Below are 14,009 nucleotides of genomic sequence, written 5' to 3' on the forward strand. Positions count from 1 at the left end.
CCCTCTTTCCCTCTCCCTGCTCGCTGGCGGCCGGCGAAACCCGCCCGCAGGCACGGAGGGCACTAACACGAGTCGGGCTGCGGAGCTGAGGACAAGCCCGCCGGAGGCAGCCGGCGCCGCCGCGTTCTGCCCAGGTACCGGGGTTTGCGCCACCCTGGCCCTGTCCGAGGATCCCCTGCTACTCCTCTTTTACCTTTTCCTCCTCTTCTTCTTTCCTCTTCTTCTCCTCGATCCTCTCCCGTTCCCCCGCCCCTCCCGCCGAGCGGCCGCGGGCGCAGCCCCCCGACGCCGCTGCCGGGCCGGGCGGTGCTCGGCGGGGCCGGGGAGGGAGTGGCCGGGCATCTCCCGGCAGGGAAACGGGGTCTGGGGCTGGCAGCCTGTCTGTGCGTGTGTGCGCCGGGGGGGAGGGAGGCATGGGGGCCGGGGGGTGCCGGAGGAGGGACTATGGGGAGAGGAAGGTATAAGAAGGGATGCGGGCAGGAGAGGGGGGTGATGGAAAGAGGGGGTGCGGGGCCGAGGGGCAGGCGCTGACAGCTGCTTTCTCCGCACCCACAGTCCCCTCCCCCGGTGCCGCCGTTGGGTGGGACTCCCCGGCGGGCCGCGGTCTCCCGTGCTGCTCCTCACCCCCCCGTCGCTGCCCGGCGCCGGGGGTCGGTGCTGGGGCGGGCGTGCCGCGGGTGGGCGGGCTCCGCCACCCGACGGCGCGTCCCGGACGCTGCCCCTCAACCGGCAGGCGGGCAGCGGCATCCCTGGGACGATGCCGCAGCTCGGCGGGGGCTGGCCCGCGGCCCCGCGCCTCGCCCCGTTCGCCGCCGCCCTCCTCCTGGGCGTCCTGTGCCTCCCCGGGGCGCCGGCCTCCTCCCTGCTCACAGGTACGGGGGCGCGGGGACGCGGGGCCCACCTGCCGCCGGTACTCGCCGTCGGGAGCGGGGGCTGCCTGGCATTGCGCGGGAAGGGCGGCCGGAGGCGTAACCGCGTGGGTTGGGGCAGGTGAGCACAGTAACCGTGCCCCCGGCCTCTACATTTTCATGTTTCTTTTCTCCCCCCGGTTTTTCCCTGCTTCCCCCTCTAGGGCTACGTTGCCTGGTATCTGGGGCATGGAGAGCAACGCTGAATCAAATTCTAGTGCAAGCGAGGAGCCATTAGACTCTGAGAAGTGATTCCAACATGACAGAATACCGGCTAATCAGTGCTAGGGCCAAAAGGGATTTTCTAATTTGATTCTGTCTGACAGTCAGCTTGCTAATTTTGACTCATTTGCCAATTGGCTGTCGCGCGTTAAAAGGATGCTTGGTTTAGGGTTGTGCTGTGCTCCTGGTCCAGATTCTTGGAGTGTAATGGACAGCTTTCTGCTGCTTTCAGTGAGCTCTGGATCTATCGTTGTAGACGTATCCTGCTTTGCATGGAGTACTCGTTATTCTCAACACGTCATCTGAGAGGAGAAAAAGCGTCCTTCTTTGCTATAACTGGGGCACAAAGAAAGTCTAGGTTTGTGCAGCATTGAAAGGCCAGTCATTTCCCCATTCTCTTTGGAATCCTACCGAAACACTGAACGTCCTTGCTTGCTTAAATTGGGCAAATTAAGGCGGGATTTAAAATCAAAGGCTAGGAATGGAGCAGGGCTCAAACGTGAGTGTAACGAGGGCAGTTTCCGAAACCGTCAGGGGAAATTGAAATACATTAGTATTTTAAAATTTTTATTTCTATTTCAGGATCTGTTGCAAAATGTGAAAATGAAGGGGAAATTCTGCAGATACCATTTATCACAGACAACCCTTGTATAATGTGTGTTTGCCTGGTAAGTTTGGATTTCAGCTAGTAAGAACATTCAGACCTGTACTAAATGTAACTGCACAGAGTGGAGAATGTTTCACATAATCAAATCTTGGGTGCCTCTGTTGCCTTTGTGTAACACAAGGTTATCTCAGAGCTGAGCTAATGGAAAGTAACCTAATCCATGATCTGGCAATCCTTTCTTAGACTTTAAAACTCGGGTACGAAATTGTACATGACTTTAATATGATATTGTGAAACCGTGTTTACTATGTGAATTTGGGGGGAGAACTGTTTTCAACCAGAGTCAATGGTGCACCCAGAAGACTTTGCTTGTAGCTTAGCAAAGAGAATGAAAGGTAAGGTTTGGACACTGCTGCTTCAAGCTCCCACGTGTTCAGTGTCACGTACCAGTAGGTGAGGAGCTCCATCAGGCTGCAAGGTAAAGGCTTCGATGTGACTGGACGTGCTGTAATAAGACAACAGTGAAAGCACAAGTGATGCTTTCATCAGAGTGCTTTGTTCCAAGGATGATGTTGCCTGCTGTGCTGGGAATTCAGTGGTTAATAATGTTGCTAGCTAGTACACGGTTTGGGGAGAAACATTCCATTTCCTTGTCATTCTGCTTCAGAGTTAAACATTTTTGGGAGCAGTTCAGTTGGGCAAGCCAAGCACTAGGAGTTATTGTAAAACAGTTGTTCTAAATAAAACTTCCTATGATATATTTAAAAGAAAACCATAAACCTTAATTTGCTGTTGAATGCAAAGAAAAGTATAACTAGAAAGCTCTATGTTTTACATTTTGGAATTTACAGAGTAGCTGAATATACAGAATGTGTTCTACTTTAGGATTGAAATATTAACACACCCTCTCCCCCTCTTCTATTATTGGTATTAATTTTGTTATAAGTCTATAAAAGACGTAAAGAACTGTTTCAGACTGCCTTTTAGAAGGCAATTTTGGCAACTGTAGGATCAAGATCATCTTGAGCCCCCTGAAGTTGATGTATGTCTCTGTACTGAGTTCATTGATTTCAAGTAAGACTCATTGATAACTTTTTAGGTAACGTTGATAAAGAATACGTGAAATACATTATTGATTCTTCTGAGTAGAAGGGGGTGGGAAAAAGAAGAGTGTGGGATGTGGCAAGTAAGGAAATCAAAGGGAAAACAAAAAAAGAGACAAAGCTGTGTTTTATCATGGGTCACTCTCCAAAATATGTCTGCCACCACTTTTGCAAATGGAAGCTGGTGTTAACCAGCGAGGAAGCAATTTATCTGTGAAGGAGCAGAAGTTCAGTCTTGGGCACCAGGGCAATAATGCATGAGGGTAAAATACTTGTATTTATAGATCTCTCTAGACCTTGGCTTTATTAAATCAATGAGCACCCTTTTAGTGCATGACCATGAAGAACTGCAAAAAGCATTGGATATAAGAACTCTAAATCCCTGTGGTTTGCAGGGCTTACTTCAGTGAAATGGCAACTGAGGGCATTTGGCTCCCTTCTATGCCAGGAGAACACTACATTTTATTAAGTGTACAGATGCCTAGTGAGTTACTGCAGTTACCTGCCCTGGCTACGCTCTGTTTTATTTCAGCCAAAGGATAAATGTGAGCTCTGTTTCTTGATTTGGAAGCTGGGAGACTTGGTAGAGAGAAGGAAACCAGTCTGGAGATACTGGCTTTAACACTGTGCATCATGCAAAGCATTGACTTATTGGACAGCCCCTTGCTGAAATCTTTGTTCAGGCCTGCCACAAGGGAAAAGATCAATTTTAGGAGGTCTGGGGAGAACAGAAACAAAAGAAACAATAAGGTGATTTGTGACTGGGGGAAGAGAGAAACAGGTTGCCTTACATTCAACTAGTAATATTGATTGTTTAATAGCGATTCAGTGAGGAACTTTCTCTGGAAGACTGATCATACTCTTTAAGGGCAAACCTGATGGATGTTCATATCGTAAGAAGTGAGCAACTGAAAAGAAAGCTTAATTAGCTCTTACAGGAAGGAAACAATTGCTGTCTAGGAGAGAACAGAAAATTCAACAAGGGGAACTTCTGTTAAAAACACCAGTAGAGTGAGTAACTGAAATAGCCGATTGGATTATGGCAGGTCTTCCCTAGTGGTGATGCATTTCCATGACTACTAAGTGCCATAAATAACTGCACAAGTTATGGAAATCTGAACAGTTCTGGGATGAAGAGGAATATCTAAATAACTCTGGATGTCCCATCCCTAACAGTGGCCAAGGCCAGGTTGGATGGGGTCCTGAACAACCTGATCTAGTGGGTGGCATCCCTGCCCATGGTGGAGGTTTGGAACTGTATGATCTTTAAGGTCCCTTCCAACCCAAACCATTCTATGATTCCATGAACTCCCTTCCAGGACTTCCCCCATCTCACGAATGAGAGAAGACAGAACTGAAATTTGGGAATTAATTCATCAAGTGTTTGACAGAACTTACTATGCAAACCATGTCCTGTGGAGCATGGGAATGCATCTGAGCAAGAGGGAAAGAGGGAGGCAGCATGAGCAAAATGATCTCCAGCTTTCTTTTAGCAGGCCAAATTATTTGGGAGGCTAAAGCAACAGGGGAAAATGTGGTAAAAATTAGAAACTCATAGGTTATGAGTAAGTTGCAATAATGCAACGAAGACTGCAAAGAGCAATTGCAAAATCAATTCCTTATACACCACTGAGAAGTCTTGGTAGGAAGATGGAAACCAAAACTTGTCTTTTCTCAAAGGTTAGTGAGGACAAGGCAGACTGATCTTCATGGTAGGAACGTAAACAACAGCAATACAGATAGAACCCTGACTAGTGTCTGGGGACACTGCTTTGATAAATGCTTCTAGCTCATGTTTTAGAGTTTTATTGATAACACAAACCCCTGAATCTTGAATACAAGAGGGACTCTGGTGGGGATCTTCTAGAGACAGCCAAGTTTAGCTACCAAACAAGATTAGTTCATTCTTGAGCATCTGCTGTTACATGTGGAAAGAGAAATTGTGGTTATATGGGAATTCAGACTGAGGATCATTTGCCAGATATTTCATATATAGTATGTAGTAAGTCATTCACTTCTAAAATATAGGTAATACTTTTTTAATAAAAAGGCACTGCACACAGCATAAAATAACTCTTGCTTTGGACTTCCCTACTTGTCAAAATGAAATGTGATGGAGTCCACGAAACAGCACTGATGCTTGTGCTTAATATAAGGAAACAGGTAAGACTAAGGGTGTGCAGGTGTCTGTGTGTACACGTATACAACTGTGCTCTGTATGCAAAAACTACCAGCTCAACAAGCCACTATGGGTAAAATCTAGAGTTTCCTAATTTGGAATTTATATGTCTATACTTAATGGTCTTAATAATACCCATAAAAATGTTAAATTTTAATACCTCTGAGAGAGCAGTTTCGGTGTGAGCTTTTGCAATTACAACACTTTAGTGCTGGCATAAACATGGATGAATTTGATCTCCAAAGAACTGGTCATTAATTACAGCTGCCTGCGAGGAATGGTCATTTTAATTTTTTCTTTTTAGAGAAAAACACCAAAGACAGGTTGTAGTTTATTCACAAGGAATTTCTTGTAGGACTGTGATGAAAGCCCAGGTCTCCTAACTCCTGGTCTAATGGTTTGACTACAAAGCCATCCCTTTTTCATTTTATGCACTTCCACTTTACAAGTGGACATGGGTTATATAGGCACAGTCTAACTATACTAGTTTTCTTTTGTGTCTCTCTGACAATGGCACAGATGCCAGGTTTTGGTGTGTCTGCTCTCCTGAGCTTGTTCTGAGGCATGGATGGGCAACAGACAAATTAAAGCTGACTTTGTAATCGAGAGGTTTTGGGAAAGATGATTTATGACTTGCTGTTGCTATCTGCAAAATGCTGTTAGAGCCAGTGTGCTTTGGTGTTCTGCCCACTTCCACTTTGAATGTCTGTGGTTCCGCATCTCTGAGGAGATATGCTATCTCTGGAAAGCTAAAATACCACCTCTCTTTCCATAGGATTTGAGATACTGGAATAGGGCAAAGAAGGCTGAAGGCAGCTGAAAGTACCTGCTTTCAAGTGCATTCATCTTATATACTGTTAAACATGGACACTGGAGAAAGTACTTAGAGCTAAAGAGTAAAACAGATATACAGAAGTTGCACTGCAAATTGTTTTTCTGGAAGCTAGATCTCATAATAAGTGCAGGACAGCCTACATGTGAAATGCCACGGCTGAGCATCCCATTGCAACTGTGTTTATAGCTAAAGACTTTTCTGATGAAAGGATGGGAAATGCTTTCAGCTGCAACAAGCTCTGTATCAGATGAAGGTAAACATCGAAGCATCTGAAAGGAAATGCTGGATGTGATGGGCAGTCAACCAACTCTGTGAAGAAGAAATATTGTCAAAAAAGGGAAACTGTTACTTCAGATAATGGTGTGGCCCTTGACAGTACCAAAAAAAAAGTTAGAAAACATATGATTGTGGCATTATGTTATGCTCAATTGTAAGAAAATCTGATGTTCTGCTGGCTTCTGAAAATCAAAGTAGTGAAACTGGGGCTTATGAAGCTGACTAAAAAAAGACTTGTCTGAATTGGCAATGATGAGTATAGTTAAAAATATATAATCTTGATGGTATTCATAATGGAGTCATATTGCTTCAGTTTGAGAAATTGATTCCAGTTATTAAATGCTTTAAGATTACACTACCTAATGCAAAAGTTATCCTCTAAAATTATTCTCCCACATCTGTGGAAAAACGACGTTTTTTTCAATCCATAGGGGCATTTCACACACCTTGTGCAGTTTGAGGAGCCCAAACATGTCATGTATGGCAGTTTCAGATCTTTCTATTTCAGATGTGAAACTTTTGGGCTGAGGGTAGTGGAGACATGAGTAAATTTCTGTTAGTAGAAAGAAAACTTCATAAAGATGAAAACTTACCACATTTGGGTAAGTTTTGGACTTTTGTATATTGAAGATTTTGAAATGTTAGGGGCAAAATGCTATTAACAGAATATTGGGGGAACTTTTGATTAGATTTCTTTTATGTGGGGGTCAGCATTTAAAACAGGCATGGAATATTTAAAAATGTTCAACTCTGGTACAAGTACGGTAAATGATCAAATACAGCAGAGTTTTTGTTGGTACAGCTTTTTGGCTGGAAGGTATCTCAAATTCAAAATAGAAGTAGGCTCACACCTGATATTATGGCATTTGCTTTCAAGATATATATACTTCAACATATGCATGGAAAAGACATAAAAATGCTACAGTCAGAAATAGGTGAAATGAGACCCTGTGCATAATTATAGGATGGGAATGTAAAAAGACCACAGAATTAACTTAGGCTGAGTTAAACTTCTGAGTGCTGAGTTTTCTGAAGGTGAGATGAGCTCAGCAGTGACAACGATGACAGGTGGTGGTGCCGGTGGTGGTGTGGAGAGCCATGTCATTTCATGCTCATTTGTCATCATCTCCATGGACCCTAAACACCTTGCCAGAAGCAAGCAGAGATCCAAGAATAATGTATCCATTGGCTGCTGGTATATGTAGTTTCAAAATGAATGTACCAAAAATGTCAGCTGAAAAGGACAGGGGAGAACATCAAGGAAATAGATAAGTATGCCCCAGCTAACAGTGGCCTTGACACTGCAAGAGCTTTTAAAAAAAATTTAAAGAGAATGAAGGATTTTATTTTTCGTATGTTCTTTGTGGGGAGAAAGTCTTTTATTATTATTTTTTTTCCAAAATATTTTAGAACAAAGTGAGTTGTGTCAAGAACCAGCTGATAAAAGCCAATAGGGATCTTGACAAACCACATCTGAACTAGAGCCATTTGCCCCAACTTTCCTTCTCCCCCCTTCCCTCATGCCTGTGCCTCAAACTTGCCAATTGCACCTGAGGAGTGGTAATCATATGTCTCAACCTTTTATCACCTAAATCCAGAACAGAAGGAAATAAATGTGAGCCAGAAACTGCAACCAAGTGTTGGAAATCTGAGAAAAGTTTGGAGACAGGAGCTCAGGAAACTAGAAATCAGAGCTTTGATTGGCATAAGTTTTAATTCAGCATGAAACATCATTGTGTAGTTTAAATTTCTGCTTTTAAATCCAAATGCCCTATGTAGCATTTGACCTTAGCTCATAAAAAAATATGTTAAATTTGTCATTATAAAACCTAGTGTTCTACCTAGCTTAAACTAATAGATTAGTAAAACCAAATGCAAACAAACAAAAAACCAGAAAAAATAACTTCAACATTTGTTTCTCTCTGCACACACACACTGAGCCAAAAAAAAACCAAACCCAAACAAAAAACCATGTCCCATTGCAGACTAAAGCAAAAAAGATACTAGATGTGTTGGAGTTCTTTACCTATAGTATAGCTGATTTCTGTGGCACAGTACACAAGTTAAAAGTACGTAGCTAGCCTGAGAGCAAGTGTTTGACACATGTTCAGTGAAGATGGTAGTGTTTTAGTACATGAGGATTCAATTGTTGTTGCATCAAGGTATAATGTGGCCCAGATGACTTTTAGTGGAGTAGCGCATATTAAAAACAAAAAAAAAATCATCAAACAATTCTTTCATACCTATTTTATTTAATTTAATTTCAATAGTTTACATACATCAACTACAGAGTCTACCAAGACTGCATCTTCTTTCAATTTAAATATTCTTGGTCTTTATTACTTTATAATACAATCAGCTTTCTCTTCACCCACAAAAGTAATAAACAGAGAGGGAAAAAAAGCTGTGATAGAGTAGAGTACTGGTAATTTTCACCCCCATATTACTCCAGAAGAGAATGTTGTTTTGATCGGTGCATGAAGGGTTCCTGAAACACAAACATGCTCCAAGATGATGAAAGTTTTATTAGGTTTTTTTTCCAATTACAGATGTATATGCCATGTCTTAAATGAAAAAAACCAACACCACACACCCCAGAAAACAAACCCTGGAAACAAAAGACAGACCATGTCTGGTGCAGCAGGGTGTCCCATACGTGCTTTGTCATAGAGACCAAAGAAATATATATATATGTATATGCACACACACACACATATATGAAGAAAGTCTTGAAAGAGAGAAGTGACTTAAAGAATAGCCCAGAGCTGGTTAATTGCCTGTTATGAATCTTCTGAAGGATGATTCAGGTAGGTTCAGCTGTACTTGTTCTTCATTCATGCAAAACGCTTGTAAGACAAGACTTTTACCTGTCTGAGAATGAAACACAAACTAGAGGGTGGTTACTCTGGCTTGATCCTTGAAGTTTTCAACAGCAGTGTTGAGGTAACGTTCGAGTTGGTTTAGTCCCATTTACAGGTATGACCACTCTGGTCAAATATTACCATGTGCAATATCACAGAATCACAGAATATGCAGAGTTGGAAGGCACCCACAAGGATCATTGAGCCCATCTCCTGGCCCTGCACAGGACACTCCCCAGGAGTCACACCATGTGCCTGAGAATATTGTCCAAATGCTTTTTGAACTCAGACAGGCTTGGTGCTGTGACCGCTTTCCTGGGAAGCCTGTTCCAGTGCACAGCCACCCTCTTGGTGAAGAACCTCTTTATAATATCTAATCTAAACCTCCCCTGATACAGCTGCAGACCTTTCCCTTGGGTTCTGTCACTGGTCACCACAGAGAAGAGGTCAGTATCTGCTTCTCCTCTTCCCCTCACAAGGAAGTTGTAGACTGTGATGAGGTCTCCCTTCAGTCTCCTCTTCTCCAGGCTGAACAGACCAAGTGACCTCAACTGCTCCTCATATGGCTTCCCCTCAAGGCCCTTCACCATCTTTGTTGCTCTCCTTTGGATACTATCTAGTAGTTTAATATCTTTCTTATATTGTGACGCCCAAAACTGCACACAGTATTCAAGGTGAGGCCGCACCAGTGCAGAGTAGAGTGGGACAATCCCCTCCCTCGACCGGCTGGAGATGCTTTGCCTGATGCCCCCCTGGACACAGTTGGCCCTCCTGGCTGCCAGGGCACTGCTGACTCATATTCAACTTGCCGTCGACCAGGACCCCCAGGTCCCTTTCCACAGTACTGCTCTCCAGCATCTCATTTCCCAGTCTCTAAGTACATCCAGGGTTGCCCCATTCCAGGTGCAGAATTGGGCACTTTTCCGTGTTGAATTTCATGTGGTTGGTGGTTGCCCAGTCCTCAAATTTAACTTTCTCCTCTGAGGAAGGAGCATGGATTTTATAGCTGTGTGTTGTGTCTGTGCCATCTGTGGACATTTTGAAGTCCACCTTCTGCACTTTGTTTCATACCACAGAGCTGCCTCAGTGTGTGGCACATCCCTGCACAGGTATGTTGGCCTTCAGTTCTCTCTGCTTTATCGTGCCATTCAGTTTGGAGATGTGGAACACAGTCATGTGTAACAGCTTATGGTGAAGCCTTTTGGGAAATCTGCAGGCTGGAAGAAGCTATTTCGTGTTGTTCTCAGACCACATGGGATAGTGAAGAGTTCACTACTTGCACATTTCTAACATAGTCAGCTGCACTGAGCATATACACATATGCACACAGTGCTGAACTGATTATGGGTCTTGGCAAACCCCTCCTGGAAGAGAGCTGGTGATATGTCACTGTAATGATGATGAAGATCCAATCCATCAAGTATGAAAATGAGATTCTCGTTGGTGTAATTAAAGGATCAGATAACTCAAATACAAAAGAATATATTTTAAATGTATAAATAATATGTGGAAAAGTATGAAGGGCACAAAAATGCCATTAAATAAATGGAAAAATGTAATATAACTTGCAAATGTCTTTGGAATGTGTCTACAATAAGTGCAAAATGGATCAGTCTAAGTTAAGACACTTTTTTTATTGCCAATAAGAAAAACATTATTAAAGAACTGGTCCAATATCAAAATGGCATTTTAAAAGCATACAGTTACCTGTATATAGTTTTTATTAGCTTTCAAGTTTCTTCCATTGAGTTGTTAATGGTTCTTTTAAGAATTATGGTCCTGTAAGTGAATGGCTCACAGTGTCAGTACTTCTGCTGTTCTGCTTTGTGCTGCTATATAAAAATAGATATTTTTTCACCACCAAATATCTGGTTTTATTTCCCCATCATGTTTTAATAGAAAATATTGAGGGAAGAAAAATATTAAGCAACAACCAAAAAATCAAATGAAAATGCAACCTTTTTTAATTGAACTTATGGTCAAATAAAAGGCCATTGTGAAAAAAACCCACCAATATTACATAAAAGCTTTTACCTGTATTACTACTATTAAAATGACTATCATACTGGTACTTGCTTATATTGTACCTAATAACTGCTGTAATTACTTCCTCTGAGGCCTCTTGGCCTCTTCATCTTATGCATTAAGCTGCAGCTAAAAAATTCCTAGTCTGACTGTTTGATTGAGCTCTGTGCAGCATTTTGCATCCAGCTGAATCAAGTGCTGAGCTCCAGGTCCAAGTACAGTGTGGATCTCATCCCTCATCATCCCCAGAAGCTGACCTTGTGTGCCAAGAAGTAAATTTCATCTCTCCTGCTTTTTTTTTTTCATTTTCCCAGGACTGTGTACCACCACCTCACTGAGAAAATTACGTCTTCATGCATTTTCTATGATTTGCATCCTTTTTACTTGTTCTGTTATCCATTCTACACATCAAACTCCTGGCTGTAGTTTTCCTTCTCTGTGTTGTATCTTAGATTTTTCAGAGAGGGAAGCACTGTACATGTGTGCTATGAAGTGCTATGGCAAAAGCAGTACTGTGAAAGAGCATTAGAGTCGAGATATATTTGTTCTTGTGGACACTAAGGATGGCAGTGGGATAAAATGCTGTTTAAAAAAATGGTGCCAGAGATCTGATGTCTTCCCTGACAAACTGAGGCCCCAGTTTTTCTGAGTCCCTGTTTTAAGTAAACCTTTGCACAAAGCTTCAGTGTTAGAGGGTCTGCTGCCCCTTTCTCTAGATGGCCATGGTGCGGCTCATCTTCTCTTTCATAGCTAAAGATCTTGCTTGAGGCATGGAAGCAGCACCCTGCGCTCCTCCTTACCCAGGGGAATGCAAGCTGATATGTTGGAGAGCCCTGGCCGGGAAAGTCAGATTTCTGACAGCTCATAGGCTAAAACTTGTGTGGTTTGGATTGAGTTTTCTTGTTTGTTTTTTTTTTGTTTGTTTTGTTTTGTTTGTTTGTTGTTGTTGTTGTTGTTTTGTTTTTTTTTAAACTGTTCCTGACGCATTTATATTCTATTATATTAAGTGGCTTCAATAGGAAATAGAGCTTCCCCAAGGTTTGGGACCATCAAAATGTATTCTGGTGGCCAGCTAGCATCATACATTTGCATCTGTTTTTCTGGTTTGTCTTAGAATTTATTGGTGGCTGAAGAAGAACAGACCTTTGTTGTCCTGAGGTTGTCTCCTCGTCCTTTTTTCTGTCTGAATAGTGATGTACAGTTGAAGCGTGGCTTGGGAGAGACAGAGAAGAGCACATAAATGGGTGTAGTAGTTATGATCTGATTGTGCCAGTTAGTGAAACATCTTGATGTTGTGTCACTTAGAAATCATTGGGGCAGGAAGGAGCTGGGCAGGGTGGCTGGGTTTGAGACAAGGTTATTAGCTAAAGGGATGCCTGTGGGACCTAAAATACTGATAAGAGCAGAAGGCTCTCCTGCTACAGGGAGGTTGTTGATCATTTGCTTGTGACAGAGAATATTTGTTTTTCCTATACATGACAGTGCACAGCTGATAATTTTCATATATAGCACTTTACCCCTCTACCAAACACTCAATTCTGGGAAGAGCTGGGGGAGTTAACTGGGTTAGGTGGACTGGTGATTCAATCCAGAAAATCCTTTTGGTTCAAATAAATGAATAAAATTATTTTGGTGGGCAGAATGCAAAGCGTGCAAGCCCTTTAGCCTGTAAACCAAGGATTGGTGGATGGGTTGTTTGTAAATTCAGTGGATAAAAAATGCTGAAAAATTAAATTATTATATGTGGGGTGAAGCCCCACAATTAAAGTTTGAGGTAGTGCAAAAGTTAGGCTGTGTTCCATGGGAGCAGTGGAGCTGGTTAGATGGTTTCCATGGACACGGCCTTGGGTTGCAGGGAGTACAAGGTTAAGACGGTTTGATTATGTGCAGGTGCTTGGATTCCTGGGTGTTGTTGTAGGAATATGTTTGTGTTGTGTGTGAACTTAGTAAGCTCAATAAAAGGCTGCCTGCTGCGCTGAGCAGGCAGACATCTCGTCTCACTATCCTTGTGTGTCTTGTGTGTCTTGTGCGTCTTTCTTCCCCCACTGGACCAGGCCTCAAGACAAGATACCCTGCGACAATTATACCTTAAAATGTTGACAGTGTGGTAGTGTAAGAAACTTTTTTAACAGATGTATGGTTGAGGCATAGTCTGCCTATGATCTATAGACACGAAGAATTTGTGAAGAAAATTGTTGATGTGGACATTTAAGATGCAGCAGAGTGCACTGGTAGTGAACCAGAGGTTGTTTAACATGCAAATGTGGTGGAAACTGAAAAAGAATGCAATTAGTATGGCTTCTGGAAAAATATCTGTATATGTTGAGTTTCACTTGGAGAATTTTTCAATCCTCAAGCAAAAATCATTTAACCCAAAAATCAGTCTGAAGTGGAAATTTACAAAATATCTAGAACTTGAGGCCATGATAGTAAGAAATTTGAATTGTTTAATGTCCTTCTTGTTACATGAAGGGTACATATTTTCCACCTAAAACTTTATATAATCATTTTAGTATAAAATGAGGATCTTTGATATTGGGTTTTCTGGAGTTATTAAAACAGTCCACATATGGAAGTACACAAAGGTGGGAGCCAAAAAAGGGAAAAAGAAAACAAATCACCTACAACAAAAGAGAGTTTCACTGGAAGGCAGCCATCTGGAGAGGTGAGTAGGCAGCTCCAGCCAGTTCGATGGGCATTGGCTCTTACGTACAAAGCAGCACAAAAACTACTGGTGGGAGAGGATATGGATGTGATGTCACTTCAGGAAAGCTGTGCATGACTCTGGAACTAGCACTGTAGAAGGATTTTAAGTATCTTCTGGAGCCTTAATATGACTACTGTGTGTTTGTAGACAACTTGTGACTGTGGCCATAAGGAACTGTTGCCATCAAAGGATTTAAGTTAACCCAATGAGTGGTGCTGAAGTTCAGCTGCTGGCCCAAGCAGCCCATGCTAACTGTCTTGTCTCCTCCATCAGGAATAAAACTTTA

At 42.6% G+C, this 14,009-nt stretch overlaps 1 protein-coding gene across 2 annotated transcripts in view; it reads left to right on the plus strand.

Moving 5' to 3' along the window:
- The first annotated feature begins 719 nt into the window (after positions 1–719).
- The window catches only part of BMPER (BMP binding endothelial regulator), a 147,817-nt gene continuing 134,527 nt past the window's right edge, over positions 720–14,009 (plus strand). Inside the window, exons 1-2 of one of the 2 annotated variants that reach the window (XM_027675659.1) lie at positions 720–872; positions 1,713–1,798. In XM_027675659.1, the coding sequence (XP_027531460.1) occupies positions 758–872; positions 1,713–1,798 (201 nt within the window). In that variant the 5' untranslated portion in view covers positions 720–757. Of the gene's footprint in view, positions 873–1,710; positions 1,799–14,009 lie in introns of those variants that run through there. The other variant, XM_027675660.1, reaches the window with a different exon arrangement.

The sequence above is a fragment of the Neopelma chrysocephalum genome, unplaced genomic scaffold (assembly GCF_003984885.1).
Source record: "Neopelma chrysocephalum unplaced genomic scaffold, ASM398488v2 Primary Assembly neopelma1_26, whole genome shotgun sequence".
Lineage (NCBI taxonomy): Eukaryota > Metazoa > Chordata > Aves > Passeriformes > Pipridae > Neopelma > Neopelma chrysocephalum.